Source organism: Macrotis lagotis, chromosome 1 (genome assembly GCF_037893015.1).
Source record: "Macrotis lagotis isolate mMagLag1 chromosome 1, bilby.v1.9.chrom.fasta, whole genome shotgun sequence".
NCBI classification, from domain to species: Eukaryota; Metazoa; Chordata; class Mammalia; order Peramelemorphia; family Peramelidae; genus Macrotis; species Macrotis lagotis.
In genome coordinates this window covers 850,471,007-850,488,292 of record NC_133658.1, presented here as the reverse complement: position 1 = coordinate 850,488,292, position 17,286 = coordinate 850,471,007, and the positions used below count along the sequence as shown (strand labels likewise).

At 40.4% G+C, this 17,286-nt stretch overlaps 2 protein-coding genes across 3 annotated transcripts in view; one reads left to right on the top strand and one right to left on the bottom strand.

Moving 5' to 3' along the window:
• CDCA8 (cell division cycle associated 8) overlaps positions 1-1,002 on the bottom strand; it is a 21,752-nt gene extending 20,750 nt beyond the window's left edge. The window contains exon 1 of the mRNA XM_074217578.1: positions 663-1,002. Within this exon, the coding sequence (XP_074073679.1) occupies positions 663-759 (97 nt within the window). The 5' untranslated portion in view covers positions 760-1,002. The remainder of the gene's footprint in view (positions 1-662) is intronic.
• AIRIM (AFG2 interacting ribosome maturation factor) lies at positions 951-17,286 on the top strand. 2 transcript variants are annotated; one of them, XM_074217580.1, is made up of 5 exons: positions 951-1,203; positions 6,575-6,857; positions 9,583-9,762; positions 13,461-13,576; positions 15,013-17,285. In XM_074217580.1, the coding sequence occupies exons 1-5, from the start codon at positions 1,179-1,181 to the stop codon at positions 15,048-15,050; spliced, it is 642 nt and encodes a 213-aa protein (XP_074073681.1). In that variant the 5' UTR covers positions 951-1,178; the 3' UTR covers positions 15,051-17,285. The 2 variants fall into 2 exon arrangements, with proteins under 2 accessions (XP_074073681.1, XP_074073680.1); XM_074217579.1 differs by lacking the exon at positions 951-1,203 and adding an exon at positions 1,232-1,922 and having other exon boundaries at positions 15,013-17,286.

Here is a 17,286-nt window from a genome sequence, read left to right as displayed (position 1 = left end):
CCGACAAATTGCCTTCTGGGGGTGGGGTGGGGGGAGGGAAGGAAGATTAGGGGGGGGAAAATTGTAAAACTCAAAATAAATAAAATCTTTAAGAGACAAAAAAAGAAAGGTCTGATCACCTCCCTGCCCCATTCAGCCTCCAACACCTCTCCGCTCAAACTGAGAGTTGTCCCAAAAGTCTGAGCGCGCACTCTAAGCTTGAAAGCTCATAGCCGCGATGTAATGAAGCGTCCAGCGTGCACTCAGACTTTCGGGACGCGGGGAGAAGCTCTGGGTCGGATCCCAGGCTCATTCTACCACAGCACGGCGTGCACGGCTCGGCACACCGGGCCATCCCACGTTCCCTCTTCATCTCCTCTGGTTAAAAATTCTGAGTCCTTCGGAATTCGGTTAAAAAGCTGCCTTTTCCGATGCTCGAGTCGACCTCCCTCCCCGCCACATCAGTGGTATTCCTTGTGCCGGTGTGCTGGGGGGGGGGGGGGCCTGTGAGTCCTGGTGGGGCTCCTTATCAAATTCCCAAGGATGCAGCCACCCATGGACCCCCCCAATAAAGGAAGCTCCCCGGGGGCGGCGGCAGCTCGGAGCAGAGGGGACTCCGGGGCGCCCCTCCCCCACCCCCACCCCCGAGGGTGCGCCTCGCGGGCACCTGGACTCGCGGCTACCTTCGCGGTCGAAGTCCTTGAGGAAGGAAGCGAGCTTTCTGCCTCGCACCGCGTTCTTTTTGGTCGTTCGGCCCGCGGCCTTCTTCGAAGGCGCCATGGAACCGAGGATGATCAGACGCCCGCGCGCGGCCCGGACAGACCCGCCCGCAGAGGTCGGCCCCCGCTGGTCGTACTCCAAGTCTTCCCGCTCCGGCCTCTCACAGCCGAGAGAAGCGAGAGGCCATCGAAGTGACCGGACCGTATCCACTCACTGGCCTCCGGCTTGTTAAATGGAGTCGCTTCCTGGACCTGCGGATTCAAACTCAACCGCCCCGTGACAGCCAATAAGAAGCATTATTCTGGAGCGGGCACGAGGGATTCTCAGTTGAGCCAATCATCGGGCTCTTCCAGCCTGGGACCAGCCAATCGTCGGGCAGGACTACAAAACCCAGAAGCCATGGCGGCGGGGGATCACGTGTGTTGTGTGGGGGCGTGGAGTAAGCGATTTCCTCTATCCGTTGGGAGCCGCTTTCGGACATGCGCGTTGGGGAGCAGGAAGCGGGTGAGTCGGGGCGTCCCTCGGATTTCGGGGGTGGCCGAAGCGCCTGCGAGGACCCGGGGCGGCCTTAGCGTCCGGGCCTCCCTCCCCTTGGCCTCGGGAGTGACGGATGGGGAAACCGAGGCAGACCTCGCCTTATTCCGGCCGCTGCGCCCCGGGCTCGGTGGGGGGAGCAGCGAACGGGCGACCGGGGATTCCGGGCCCTTCACCCCGCCGGGGCCCGGCTTCCCCACGGGCAACGTGAAAGCAGCCGTGGGGGGATGGCGGGGCCCTGCCGTTTGCACGTCGTCCGAGTGGGAGCCCCCCGCAGGACTTCTGTCTGGTTTTGTCTTGGTTGCCAGTGGCCACGGGGTCCGTCAGGCGAGGGTCCGAGGCAGGTCCCCTGTGGGTCATGATGTTTCTCAACATGCTGTGTAAATATATAAATGTATCATGGCAGCAGTGTGCGCATGTATAGATTTACATACATGCACATTTGTTTTAGGCAAGGCGATGGGGTTAAGTGACTTGCCTAAATGCTCACAGCTAGAAGGTATCCAGTGCATGTGAGCTCGTCTTTCTGACTCCAGGACTCATTCTCTATGCACAGGGCCTGTCTGCCCTGAGTTGGTTGCCTAATAATGTTTGTCTTTCATTCTTTTATTTATTTATTTATTTTTTTTAGGTTTTTTTTTTTTGCAAGCAAATGGAGTTCAGTGGCTTGCCCAAGGCCACACAGCTAGGTAATTTTTAAGCATCTGTGGTCGGATTTGAGCTCTGGTACTCCTGACTCCAGGGTCGGTGCTCTATCCACTGCGCCACCTAGCCGCCCCGTTTGTCCTTCGTTGTTTTATTTATTTTTTGTCTTTTTTTTTTAATCCTTCATTCTTGAAAAAGACCATGACATCAGGTAGATGATGCTATGACAAACACATGAATTGGATTTGAGTAAGGGGGTGCTGTGCTAAGTCACCAGCCTCACTTTCTCCTCCTCCAGAGCTGTCTAAGATGAATCAGGATGAATGATGGCCCTGGATGGAGGGCAATCAGTAAGTGACTTGCCCAAAGTCACAGCTATGGATTCTAACTCCTGTTCTCCGGACTCTATGGCTAATGCTCTATCCACTGGGCCACCCACTGCCCCAGTTTTGCATGATAACATTAACTCATGCTTATAGTGTCTTGACCATGTGACTGTTTATCTTCATCTCAAAAAGCAGTTGAGTTTTAATTATAACCCTCTTGTTAGGGATTCTGTCAGGAAGGACACATTTGAGATATTTTCATTCCCTTAGCTTGTCCTTCACCTAGAACATTTAGGAGAAGGTAATTCCCGGTATTCTGAGAACAAATTTCTTCCATGTGAGTAAACACAGTTCAAAATATTATAGATAAAAGCTTTATTAAGAGAGGAAAACAGGGGCGGCTAGGTGGCTCAGTGAATAGAGCACCGGCCCTGGAGTCAGAGTCCTTTCAAGCCCAGATAATGACATTTCCGTTCTTTTTAATTTACTGCTTCGTGGATCAAATGAAATATTTGTAAAGTACTTAAAGTTTTTATTAAATGCTTATTCCCTTCCCTCCAGAACAGAATTTCCTGATCTCTCAGGCCTTGCAAGAGCTAGTCTGTAGAGTTCTTCATTCTTTTCAGTGTTATCTTCCAGATGTGAACTGAGTTAACTTTCAGGAACAGGATCGTACATAGATTTAGAGCTGGAATGACCTTTTAAGATTAAGGAGACAAGACCATCATTTCACAGATGGAGAAAAGCAAAGAAATGACCTACCTACTTACTAATCAAAAATTCCCACTGTTTGAGGTTGAATTCTTTTCTCCTAGCCAAGCATTTTGTTCCCAAGCCAAGTAGTTGACCCCAGGAGAAAATTTTTTATCTCTCTGGTCTGTGCTAAAGAGTTTTTCTACGGAAACAGTAGTTAACAGCTTAGCTTCTAGGCCCATGGCCACTTGAGGGCTCTAGACCTTTGTCTTGTAAAAGGCAGTGTTGTGCAGTGGCTAAAGTTCTGGATTTGGAGTCAGGAAGAGCTAAAATCTAGATTCTGACACTTATTAGTTAGCCATGTGTAATCCATAAGCAAATCCTCTTCACCTTTTTTCAAGTTCAGTTTACTCCTCTGTAAAGGGTCAGCTAGATGATGCAGTCAATAGGGCACTGTCCCTGTATTTAGGAGACCTTGAGTTTAAATCTGGCCTCAGATGCTTGACACTTACTAGCTGTGAGATCTTGGCAAGTCATTTAATCCCAGTTATCTTGAAACTAGGGCCATCTCCTGATTCCTATCTGGCCACTGACTCTGAAGGAGAAGGTGAGGTTGGTGATTTAGCACAACAATTCACTCAAATCCAGTCCAATTGTCATGGTATCATCTCCCTAACTACATGGCCTTCTTCCAAAACAAAGGACAAACCTTATCATCTTCAGGAAAATAGTACCTGTAGTAGCTCCCTCTTAGATTTGTTGTGTCAAATGAGCTAATGTATGTTAAAAGCTTGACAGACTTTAAGATGTTAGTTATTTAAGAGAATGTAGCAGAGGTGTAGATTTAGGCTTTCCTTAGGGGGGGAATTATTTTTCTCAAGTCCAAGTAACCCTAGTGGTTTTCCATATTCTCTCATCATTCTCATCTGTCTATCACATTGAATCCCCTTTGGTGACAGACATTTGGAGATAATATCTCAAAGATCATCTAATCCAACATATAGCAGAATAAAATACTCTGAATTATGCCCCCTAAAATACTAATTAAAAGCCTTTTCTTGAAAGATCTGTAGTAAGAAGGAGCAACTTGACCCTCTGTGGCCATTCTTTCCACTTGGCGGATAGCACTTACAATTATGAAGTTTTTCTTTCACTCTTAACTGATGATTTCCTTCAGTTCTGTCTATCCATCCTCATTCCCCAAGCTCTGCCATTTTTGACCTAGCAGAAGTAGAAAGGTTCTCTCTTCCAAATGATAGAAACTTTCATTTTTTGAAGACACCTATTGTTCTTTCTCCAAGTCTTCACTAGGCTAAACCTCCCAATTCCTTTAATCAGCCCTCACTTGAAATTCTCCATTCTAGTTGCCCATCTCTGATGCTTTCTTGAGTTTATCAGTGCCCTTCTTTCTGCAATGTGACACCTGAAATCAAACATAATATCTCAGATATGATTTGACCAGGGCAAAATACAGTGGATCTCTCAAACCCTTTTTTCTTAAAGACTTAGGTATCTTAAAGCCACCTAAGTTTAATTTTTTTAGTTAACACATAAGCCTTTTTCAATCTTGATGCCAAGTGAACCTGCAATTAAATAAAATTACCAGATCTTTTTTCACAAAGTTATTTTCTAGTCACATTTTCCCCATTTTATGCTTATAAAAATGTTGATTTTTTTTTAAATCAAAGAATAAGGCTTTTCATGTATCACTTTTAAATTCCATCATTGTTCAATACATTGTTCTTGCCTAGTTCTATTATATATCATATCATTTAGCCATCCCTTCAAGCTATGTGCCTAAATGCAGATCATTGATAAACATGTTAAAGCAACTTGGGGCCAAGGACAGAAGATTGTGACCCCATAAGGTAACAAGCCTTGTATGAGTACCTTTTAGGGCTGACTGTGAATTCACCCAAGTCCAAATCTATCCAGCCATACCATCATTTGATTCATTCTCTTATCTTGCCCAAAATGATAGCAAAAGAGAAATACATTGCTATAAATCTAAATAAACCTTATCTTGAGCATTCCCTGATATGTGGTTTTGAGGTTTAATCAGTAGACTAGCTCATCATAACTCTTTTTTTTTTTTTGCAAGGCAAATGGGGTTAAGTGGCTTGCCCAAGGCCACACAGCTAGGTAATTATTAAGTATCTGAGACCAAATTTGAACCCTGGTACTCCTGACTCCAAGGCCAGTGCTTTATCCACTGCGCCACCTAGCCGCCCCCTCATCATAACTCTTACCTTCTTTCTTGGCTCTCAAGCAGTACAATACCCAACTGTGGAGCCCAGGAGGTTCCCAAAGGGAAGCAGTTCAAGAGCTTGTCACTGTCATACCTAGAGATGAAGTAGCAGAGACATGCATTGTATAAGGCCAGGCCCTCTGCAGTCTGAACTTTCCCAGACTTTTTGGTTCTTTATCTGTAATCTTCATCTTCGTTTTTATACCCTGAACTGAACTCAGAAGAGGTTGACCAGGCATCTGAGTGTAAGATATCATATGACAGCACTGAGAGTTCTGCAGAGCTGGAATCCTCTTGTGTTGAAGCAGTACTATTGGTGCTTATCTTCTTGTCCACATCTGAGCTTCTCTACCCCAGGCTTGTTCCTGGTCTTTATAAGCTGTCTTTAGCTCTATAAAATCTGTTCAAAACCAGTTCTTCAGATTGTTCTAGATTAGGTGTTAAAAGCCATCTGGGAAAGTTCTCTTAGCACTTGATTAAATAGACTTTAGATAGCATTAATTGCCTTTGTACACCTCAAATGGGGTATCATATTAGGCAATAAAACATTCTGTTAAGTTCCAATTTCTGCCACTTGATTAATAGTTGTTTGACTTGTGGTTAGCTAGATGCAATTCTCTGGCAAGCATATCCTGGAGATATTAATAACATCTATACTTCACAGGGTTCTTGTTAGAATCAAATCAGATAATATATGTCAAGTACTTTGTAAGCTTTAAGCACTTAGTATTGGCTTTTATTATTATTATAATCCTGAATATGAAGTTTCCTCATCACTTCTCACTAGATTATTATAATATCCTTTTTATTAGGTTTCCTGTCTTCTAGGCTCTTCTCTAAATCACTTTATATTCTGTTTCTTATGTGATCTTCCTAATAATCTATTCTAATTATATCACTCATTTGCTCAAAAACCTTTCTTTGACTCTCTCTTGCTTTCTAAATAGAGTATAGGCTCCAGATCCTGGCATTAGATGTTTCATAAGAGTTGACTCCAGTTTCTGAAACTCCTACTCTGTGCATGCTATCTCCTCCCAAGACTGAACTATTCTGCAGTCTCCAGGATCATCTTGCTCTTTGCCATCTCCTTGCTCATGCTGACCAATTCCTTTAATGGATCTGTAGCCTAATTTTGGGTATCCCTTCTTCCAAGATTCCTTCTTCCCTCCAAGGATAAAGTGATCTCTGTCTCCTTACATTTCTAATAGCACTTTGCCTGGATAGCCTTCTTAATTTGAATTTATCTCACTCTTATTTCATAGTTACCTGGATTCTTGTCTTTCCCCAAATAAGATTGTAAACACCTTGAGAGCAGGACTTAAATTGTGCTTATCTTTCTATCCTTACTTAGTGTGTTGCAAGGAATAAATGTGTGTGTTGAATTGAATGATTCTGTAGTTGAAGCTTCCTAATGATTGATTGATTTTAGATGCAGAAAAAATGTCTCCAAGGGAGCCTTTGCCAGCTGTGCAGGAGGTTCTGAAGAAAGTTTTCCGTGTGGTGGAGCACCAGCATGGGCTCTGGCGGAGCACTCTGAGGGACTGCTTGCCTCTTCTGAGTTCCCTTAGCAACTTGGCAGAACAGCTACAGGCTGTTCAAAATGTGCAGTTGGAGGAGACACCCCTTCGGGCTTTCCCTGACCTGAAAGATCGCCTGAGACGGAAACTACTGGCTGCTGGGGATGCCATCTTAGACCAGTTGGGAGAGAAGCTGTAAGATTACTATGACATGTTTCTTGTACAGGAAAAGAATTTAATGTTTGATATTTGTAAGCAGCTAGTTTGATCTCCAACTAGGGAAGCTTTTTCCTTTTCATAGCTTGATACCATCTTTCAGTTTTGAGATATGTATTATATATGCCCTTCCTTCTTTTCCTCATGCTCTCCAGGTCTCTTTGTGCTAGAACTTAGTATGCCCAAAGCATGAGACTTAATGCAAGGAGCAGGGTGGTACAGTGGAAAGAACACTGGATTTATATATTATAAAGATCAGTCATGGGGGTGGCTAGGTAGCACACTGGCCCTGGAGTCAGGAGTACCTGGGTTCAAATCCAGTCTCAGACACTTAATAATTATCTAGCTGTGTTGTGGAACTTGGGCAAACCATTTAACCCAATTTGCCTTGCAAAACAAAAAACAAAAAAAAAGATCAGTCATCAAAACTGTCTGGTATTGGCTAAGAAATAAAGTCATGGATGAGTGGAATAGACTAGGTGCAGTAGCAGGAAATGATTAGAATAAGCTGCTGTTTGATAAGCCCAAAGAGTTCAGCTATTGGGATAAAAACTCTTTTTGATAAAAACTGTTGGGAAAATTGGAAATTAGTATGGCAGAAACTTGTATTAGACCAATACCTCACCACTCCCTATTATACCAAGATAAGGTCAAAATTGATACAGGATTTAGATATAAAAAAAAAGTAAGCAAACTAGGAGATCAAGGAATAGTTTACCTGTCAGATCTATGGAAAGGGAAGCAGTTTTATGACCAAGGAGGAGATGCAGAATATCATTAAAAAACAAACTAGTTAATTTTGATTACATTAAATTAAAAAGCTTTTGCACAGATAAAACCACTGTAACCAAGATCAAAAGAAATGTTGTAAATTGGGAAACAATTTTTACAACTAGTACTTTTGACAAAGGACTCATTTTGGACTCATTTCTAAAATATACAGAGAACTGAGTCAAATTAAAAAAAAAATAAGCCATTCACCAATTGACAAATGGTCAAAGGATATGCAAAGGCAATTTACAGATGAGCAAATCAAAGGGATCCATAGTCATAAAAAATTGCTCTAAATCACTACTTATTAGAGAAATGCAAATTGAAGCATCTCTGAGGTACCACCTCACACCTCTCAGACTGGCCAATATGACCAGAAAGGATAATGATCGATGTTGTAAGGGATGTGGGAAATCTGGGACACTAATACATTGTTGGTGGAACTGTGAACTCATCCAACTTTTCTGGGGAGCAATTTGGAATTAAGCCCAAAGGGCAACAAAAATGTGCATACCCTTTGATCCAGCAATACCACTACTGGGCCTGTACCCTGAAGAGATTATGAAAAAGGATAAAAATATCACTTGTACAAAAATATTCATAGCAACCCTGTTTGTGGTGGCAAAGAATTGGAAATTGACTTGAATGTCTATCAATTAGGGAATGGCTATATATATATATACATACACACACACACACACACATACATACATACATGCATGTGATGGAACACCATTGTATTAGAAACCAGGAGGGATGGGAATTCAGAGAAGCCTGGAAGGATTTGCATGAACTGATGCTGAGCAAGATGAGCAGAACCAGAAGAGCACTGCACACCCTAATAGCAACATGGGATCAATGATCGATCTTAATGGACTTGCTCATTCCCAACGATCGGGCACAATTTTGGGCTATGTTCAATGGAGAATACCATCTGTATCCAGAGAAAGAATTGTGGAATTTGAATAAAGACCAAAGACTGTTACCTTTAATTTAATAAAAAACAAACCCCATTATCTTATTATGTAATTTTGCTGTCTCTTTTACTTTCTCTCTCATCACATTAAACTTAGATCAATGTATACCATGGAAACAAAAAGACAAAACAACAACAACACTGGATTTAGAGTCAGGACCTGAGTTGAAATGCCACCATGAAATGAAGGGATTGAACTAGATGATCTCTAAAGTCCCTTTTAGCTCCCAAGCTATGTTTGATACATATTAAGACAAATATTTGTTAGAAAGCCTTAAGATCAGATAGGAAGGGTATTGATAAGCAATCTCATTACTTTATTGGGGTTATAACTTGCCTAGGGTCACACACCTAATTAGTGTCTGAGTTTGGATTTGAACTCCAGGGCTAGTATTCTATCTGCTGTACTATGAAATTCTTAATATGTATCATAGACTCTTTGAATTGGAGGGAACCTAAGAGGTATTTAGCTTAACCCTTAACTGTAGCATGTACTCTCTTTGTAATATCTCTGAGAAATTATCATCCAATTTCTGCTTGGAGATATATCATGATAGGGATATCTCAGAGGCTATGCCCATTCTCCAGACCAGTCCTCACAGCTAGAGAGTTTTACTTTGAACTTTGAACTGAAATGTGCCCCCATCACTTTTAATTCTGCCCTCTAGAGTCAAGCAGAAAAAATGTGATTCTTCAGATCATTGAAGTCAAGAAGGAGCTGCCTCCTTCCTCACACATACCAGCAAATCTTCTCCATGTTAAAATCCTTCAGCTGGTCTTGATATTACATGATTTCCAGACACCTCACCCTCCAACTTGCTCTCTCAAAATATGACTAGAAATAATGGGTCAAACCTCTTACTGCTTAGTTTTTGTTTACCTTAAGTGAGTGTGTGAGTTTCTGGGAGTATATGGCATTTTTCCAATTCTGTTAATCACCATTGTCTTTTCCTGCAGAGCTAACCTCCTCCAGGTACGAGATACAGTCAGCAACCATGTGGAACGAGTCTTTGAGCTGTATGAGCAGAGAGCAGATGAACTAGGCCTTGATACTGTCTTGCAACCTTCGGCTCTTAGCCCCTCATTGGCTGATATGCTGGCATGGTTACAGGACATTGACAGACATTATCGAAATGTGTATCCTTCACACAAATATTCTTGGGGAAGTTGGTAGGTCCATTGAGAAAACCCACATGCCGTCAGTTCACAAATAGTTATTTTGGGCCATCTGGCCACGGAGTTTCAGAGTGGAAAAGGACCTTAGCAGCTATCCAATCTAATCCACACTGGAAAAAGAATGAAATCTGATAAATGGTTATCCTATTTTTGCTTGGAGACCTCCAGTGAGAGGGAACCCACTTCTTCCTCTAGGCTTCCTATTTCACTTTGGAGAGCTTTACTTGTGAGAAGTCTTTTCTTGCATCAGGTCCTCTGGGGCTAAGCACAAGTATAATTCATCTTCCATTTAAATATTTGAAGACTGCTATCATGTGCTTTTCACCTCTTTCCCTCTGAGTATTCTCTTCTTCAGGCTAAACTTTCCTAATTCCCTGGAGTCAGGAGTACCTGGGTTCAAATCCAGTCTCAGACACTTAATAATTACCTAGCTGTGTGGCCTTGGGCAAGCCACTTAACCCCATTTGCCTTGCAAAAACCTAAAAAAAGAAGTAATGCCTTACTTGATGCTGCTCAAGATTGCATTAGATCTCTTGACTGCTATATCAAACTGCAAACTCATAAGTTTGTAATCCACTAGAAGGCCCAGATCTTTTTCAGACAAACTGCTGTCTTACTATGTCTTTCCATATTTGGGAAACTGCTTTTTTTTTTTAAACCTAAATTTAAAACTTTGTATTTATTCCCATTAAATTTCACCTCATTAGATTTAGCCCAATAGTCTCAGAACCAATGTTCTTGGGTCCTTCTTGGTCCTTGATTCTATCATTGAAAGTGTTAGCTATCTCTCCCAACTGTAAGTCATCTGCAGGTTTGATAAGAGTGTCATCTTTTTCCCTATCCAGTTCATTGATAAAAATATTAAACAACATACATCCCTTAGTATACTTCTCTTGAGATCCTCCAAAATGATAGTGCATGAGTAATTACTAGTCTGGTCCACTTATTCAACTACATTTGAATATTTAATTGTACTGTTATTTAGCCCACATCTCTTTATCTTTTCCACAAGAATATGGTGAGATTTATCAGATTTGTTGCAAAAATTTGGATTGTCTATGTTGTGCCATTTATCTAACAGTTTCTAGTCAATCAGAAAAGAGATAAAGTCAAAGCTAAAGTTCAAGGAAACTGTTAGCTTTAGCTCCACTTCCCTGGTGGGCCAGTTTTAGACCAAAAAAGAAGATAAGGTCATTCTGGCTTGAAGAAGCTCTTCAGGTTCTTTGTGGGCATTCCCTTGTCTGTATATTTACTACCCATTTATTTAATTAGATGTTTTAGGATTTTTCCAGGAATAAAGCTTGATGGACTATAAAGCTTGCAGCCTTTCTCTTTTTTGAAAATAAAGACACTTAACCTTTCCTAGGCCCACAATATACCTACTTTTTTTCTCACCTTTCTTAGATCATTGATAGTGGCTTGGTTGTTATGCCTACCATAGATGTATTCCATTTATCTCAGCAGCTAGTCCCTCTTCTAATATCCCAGTATCTTTGTTATTAACTCCCTCTTATCCATGTTTGTTCTGTCCTTGAAAAATAATATCAGGCAACTTTTGTCATGAATTATCCTCCTCTGCACTTGGATAATGATCTTATACATCAATGATGCCCTTTTTCCCCCTAGTAGAGCTAGATAGGATAAAAGAATAAATTGGTGGTCCTTTATTTTCATCTCTTGGTGTTTCTCTTTGGGTGAAATGTAGATTTTCACTTTGTCAGTTTACTATTTGAGGTTAAGTTTCTACAATGTCCAAGATACCCAAAAGGGTATTTATATACAAGATCATCATGTATTTACTCTTCTGCCCCATCCAGAAGTATTATTACCTATTACTCATCTTTCTCCTCCCACTTATAGCTAAACTTATTGAAAATCACCCAGTAGTTCCACTTTTGTCACTACTCCTCTATTCAACTAATTGCAGTATAATTTCTTCCCCATCACTCTACCATATTGCTTTTAGGTCACAGGAGTCCCTTAATCACCAATTCCTTTTCCTTTTCTACCTTTTTGCAGCTGCTGCCCACTCCCTTCTGAACCCTCCTGTTCCCTGGCTTCAGAGGCCCCATGCTTGCCTGCTTTTCCTGTATGTCAAACCAGTCCCTCTGTGTCTTTCACTTCCTTCTATTCTTTAAGGTGAGAAGTCTGTCCCAAATTCTATCTTTGAACCTCTTCTCTTTTTTTCCCTTAGTGATTTCCTATGCCTCCTCAGCATCACCTATTACTCTCAAGCCTGGATCTCCTTTTCTCAGCCTGTACAAAACAGATTTTTTTTTAGGTTTTTTGCAAGGCAAATGGGGTTAAGTGGCTTGCCCAAGGCCACACAGCTAGGTAATTATTAAGTGTCTGAGACCGGATTTGAACCCAGGTACTCCTGACTCCAGGGCCTGTGCTTTATCCACTATGCCACCTAGCTGCCCCCAGCTAGGTCATTATTAAGTGTCTGAGACTGATTTGAACCTAGGTACTCCTGACACCAGGGCTGGTGCTTTATCCACTGTGCCACCTAGCCACCCCTACAAAACAGATTTTAATCCTGCTCCTAACTTCATCTTCTCTTCCTCACTTCCTCCTAGTCTCCAGGTTCAAATTCTTGGAGTCATCTTTGACACTCTCACCTTGCCTCCCATTCAAAAATTTGCCTGAAATGCCCCTTCCCTCCTGAGTCACCTTGGCCCATTCACTCTTCCCCCTTCTCCCATTGGAGACCTCTAAGAATCCCCCCATTGGGTTCTCCCTTGAATGCTCTCTCTCTCTCTCTCTTTTCGCTCACTCACTCGCACTCTCACCAAATTTTCTTTTATTTATCTGTTTACGCTTTGCATTTAAGGTTCTTGAGTCTAGTGATTATTCTTCATTTTATCATTGTGTTCCCCATGTGCACTTTTTATGGAGTAATCCAGATCATTCATTCTTCTCCATTCTACCTCAGAAAGAGTATCTTGAATTCCAGTGGTCCTCTCTTTGTTATTTTTGGGGGACCATTACCTCCATAGACCACTGTAACAGCTTCCTTCTACTCTCTTATTCTTCAATTATTCATTTGGTTAGACTATTTTCCTAATATATTGATCTAATCCTATCATGCCTTTACTAGCTCCCTGTTGACTTCTGAGTGAAATATATTTATATCTTGGCATTCAATGTCCTACTTATATGGAACATCATTTTTCTTCCTAGTCTTATTTCTTACTACTCCTATCTGTGTATGTTGTTGTAGTCAAGGTAATTTATGGCTGTCTATTATATCTGCTGTGCATGTGACTGCTTTTGTGCATTTGTTCCTACTTTTTCCCTATGATTGCAATACCCTCTTCATTTCTCCTCTCCCCCTGAACATGCCTTTAAAGCATGGTTCAAATCAGAAGTGTTCCCTTTTTCCCACTTTGACTAATAACCTTTCTCTCCTTGGTGTCACCAGCAAGATGATCTGTCTTATTCCATTATTATATTGGTTTTTTTCCTGTAGTTATTGATTTTTTATGTTAAGCCCCCATTTGATTGGGAGCTCCCATGAAGGCAGGAATTGTGTTTCATACAATCTCGATATTTCTCATAACACCTTGTGTCATACCCTGCATGTGAAAGGCACCTTAAAAGTTGTTAAAATTGAGCCTGTTTTATTTTATTCTTAAATATCTTTAACTTCTGTTAAGTTACCTGGAAAGGAAGTGGCTCCTCTCCCAGGTCCAGTGGAGAAATTTGCCAAGCATTCCAACCCTGCAACAGACTTGGGAACAAAAGTCAGAGAATGATCAAGACTTAGTAGAAGGTATTTATGCCCATTTCAGAACACAAATGCACACACACAAAACATACCCCTCTTTTCTTCCCTCCCCCCCCCCCCGTGTTATTAAAGAGAAAGTTTAACGTGTACATTGCATCTGCAGGATGTCTAATGAGTGTGGTTATACACAATGGTCATCTCACATGTGTTTTTTTTCTTTTTCTTTCTTTTTTTTTATTGAGGCAATCTGGATTATGTGACTAGCCCAGGGTCACACAGCTAGTAAGATTCTGAGGCCAGATTTGAATTTAGTTCTTTTTGGTTAAAATATAATAAAGTATTACTGGGATCAAATTTATTTCAAAGCAATTACATTAATCCCATTAGATTTCATGAAATTATCAGGGTTCCCTGAATACAATTTAGGAAGTGCTTATCTTAGCTTAACATTCAGGGCCCTCTATAATTTTGCTACAAACTTTGTTATTTCCATTTACAAATTTTAACACTAACCAAAGCCAGCTCCTATAGTCACTCTGTTCTATATTGTCATACAGTCCTCTCCCTCCTTGTACTTTTGTTCATATTGTCCCCCATGTGTAGAATCATTCCCCTCCTTTTAAAACCTTTCCTTGTTTAGTGATACTTTTTCCTTGAAGCTTTCTCTAATTCCTCTACCTTTTCTGCTTCTTTCAGCCTTCCCTCTTTCAACCTGTTATATAATATTTTTACTTCTTAGGTATTTATCATATTCTATCTTTGTTTTTTTAGTTTAATTTTTTGTTAGACTTTAAGTTCTGAACTCTTTCCCTTTCTCCTCATCACACACTAGAAAAGGTCACCATTTAACATAGATTTATAAATATATGTAAAATCATACTATGCATACTTCTATTTATCAGAGAGCTGCTGTTTTAGAATACATAGGTTCTTTTCCTGATCACCTTGAGAAATAGACCTAATAGTAGTGTTCTAGGTCAAATAGTATACATAGTTTTATAATTCTTTGGGCATAATTTCAGATTGCTCTCAAATGCTTTCTACCAAATGTGCATTAATGTCCCAATTTTTCTGTGTCCCCTCCATTTCAGTCATTTTCCTCTTCTGTCATTTTAGCCAGTTTGATAAGTATGAGATGATATTGTAAAATTGTTTTACTTTGCATTTCTCTAATCAGTAATGATTTAGGCATTTTTATATGACTATGTATAGTATGGTTTTTCTATAAAAAGCAGCCTGTTCATATCTTTTGACCATTTATCAGTTGGGGAATGACTCATATTCTTAGAGATTGGCAAAGTTCTGTATATATTTGAGATAGAAGATCAGTATCTGTGAAACTGTTTATAATTTGTTCTTTTCACCTACTAGGTCATAAACTTTTTTGGGGGGGGCAGGGAAGTACTGTTGAATTTGTATCCCTGGGAACAAGCATTGAGTTTATTTATACAAATCAAAGATTTTCTCTCTTCCCTCCTCAGATATCCTGCTGAATGTATCTTTTTTCCTGGAGACTTAAAGAAGCTATTTTTCTATCCATGAAACAAAGACCAATACTAAAGTCTAGTTTATTTCTCCTGCCACTTTAGAACAAATGAGGGCTTACTCTGCTGTTTGTAGTGAAAATTTTTAGGACACAGTAATTTCATAGAGTATTGGGACTACATGCTTTGGAGCCCAAGGAATTTTTCTTCTCTATTGTGTCAATGTGCAGACCCAATTCCTGGTCCTTACCTGAGGCTTAGGAAGAAAGATCAGATTGGTAGTGATAGAGGAAGTAGTCAGGGCAGTGACTGAGGACATTGGAGGAATTGGAATAACCACTGAAGGGGTACTCGAATGAAGACAGGCAAAGAGGGATAGCCAGTGCCGAGCTGTGCTTTCATCACCCAAGGTGTTTGCCCCATTTGCTGTGCATTTATATTTGGAAAAATACATTTACTTTTATTAGAAATTTAAGGAAATATGATGAGCAAGTTTATCTAACTAATGAAAAAATTCATGTTTAAAATTCTACTCTTTTGACATTTTGGGGGTCCAAAATAAAAATGACAAAACTCAGTTCTTGTGGGGGTGTGGCAAAATAAAGATGCTTATACTTTGCTAGTGGAATTGTAAATTGTGAGTCATTATGACACAGGCTGGTAGCATACTCTAACTAATTTGTGTGTAGTGTTCATAGTCTTTGATTCAGCAATTCCCTTTCTGGAAAGCCTATCAGAAAGAAAATGTCCCAACAATTGGAAAACTGTTATATTCTTATAATCATATAATTTAATGATAAACTATAAATAGGAAGGTCAATGAATAGGAAAGTAATGGGAAAAGAAGTAGAAAATAATGAAAAGTGGAAAAAGCAAAATCCAGATTAAGTAACAAGAGTAAGTAAGCCCTTGCTAAGCCCTCTTCCCCTTTGAATTCTTTCCATATCTAGACATTGATCACCAGAGTATTTCCATGGAGTTCAGTATACCTACTGACCATGAATGATTTTAAGGATAATACATAGGCATATCTAGGGATGAAAATAACTGGAGGAGATAGAGGTTTGAACTTTTAAGTTGTTACAGAATTTTGTATATTGAAGTTCATGTTTAAATGCTTAATGGACTGCCCAGTGTAGTTAACATTTTTTTCCAAGTTATTTCCAAATTATGCCACAAGGGGGTGGCAACGTGGTATAAATTACTTCTGAATTTCATCTTGTTGAGTATTACTAAAGATTCATGAGCCCATTAGAACATGGAAACCTGGGGAACCCCTAGTCCAAACTCATCAATTTACAGTAGAAGAAGGAGACATAGAGAAGAGACTTGACTAAAATTGCATACTTTTTCAGTGGCATTGTGTAAAACCTTAAACCCTACTTACTTGGCTCTCAGGCCAGAACTTTCCTGGTTCTCCATAATCCTGTGTCTGGCTAGATAATAAGTACTTACTGATAGAGATCCTACAGCAGGACATTGTGGTCTTCTGATTGGGTTTTGGAAGGAGGGGAGAGAAAAGATTATCTCCTAAAATCATCACTGATAATATGAATAGTCTAGTGCTTTTTGGTCTCTTCCCTCCCTTGAAACTTTTCTCTTTGCCTGGTCCCATAAATCAGGGAGACGGTATGTCTTGGGTGTAAAGCCTTCCAAGGAAGAACATGTTCTGGCACTTGCTTTTGTTGGGAATAAACAAATAGTTTTAATAGCTGATGTTTTTATGGTGATTTATAATTACAAAGCACTTGCACATCCATTATCTCATTGCATCTTTAGCATGCCCTATGAGGTTGTGATATTATTCCCAAATTACAGATGAGGAAAAAAGCCTCAGAGATGTTTGAAAAGAACTTGATTAGGGTCACATAATGATTGAGCCCAGGCCCAATGGAGGCAACATAACTTTGTGGAAAAAAACTGAATCCTGATTCTGCCACTACTTAGCTATATGGTATTGGACATAGTTTGCACAAGATAGTCTCTTAAGACCTCTTCAAGCTCTCACATTCCTATGATTTAAAATATTCTACCCTTTGCACTATACTGTGTAGATTGGTTAGTCTTTCCCTTTGAATCTTCATTTCTCAAAATTGACCTCAAGATTTCCATTGAGAAGATGAGGAAGCACTTGTCCGGAGTGAATGAACATATTTGGGGCATAGTTTGTTATTGGAAGAAAAAGGAATCAAGTTTAATGTGTTCAGGAGAGAAGGACCCATTCTTACCACCTTCCCAGTAGGCCATTCATATCTTCCCTTTAGCTGAGTC

Coding starts and splice junctions, on each gene's coding strand:
- AIRIM (XM_074217579.1), top strand. CDS start 1,886: ATGGAGTTCAGTGGCTTGCCCAAGGCCACACAGCTAG. Junction 1,923..6,574: donor GCCCAAGGCCACACAGCTAG/GTAATTTTTAAG, acceptor GATTGATTTTAG/ATGCAGAAAAAATGTCTCCA. Junction 6,858..9,582: donor GACCAGTTGGGAGAGAAGCT/GTAAGATTACTA, acceptor CTTTTCCTGCAG/AGCTAACCTCCTCCAGGTAC.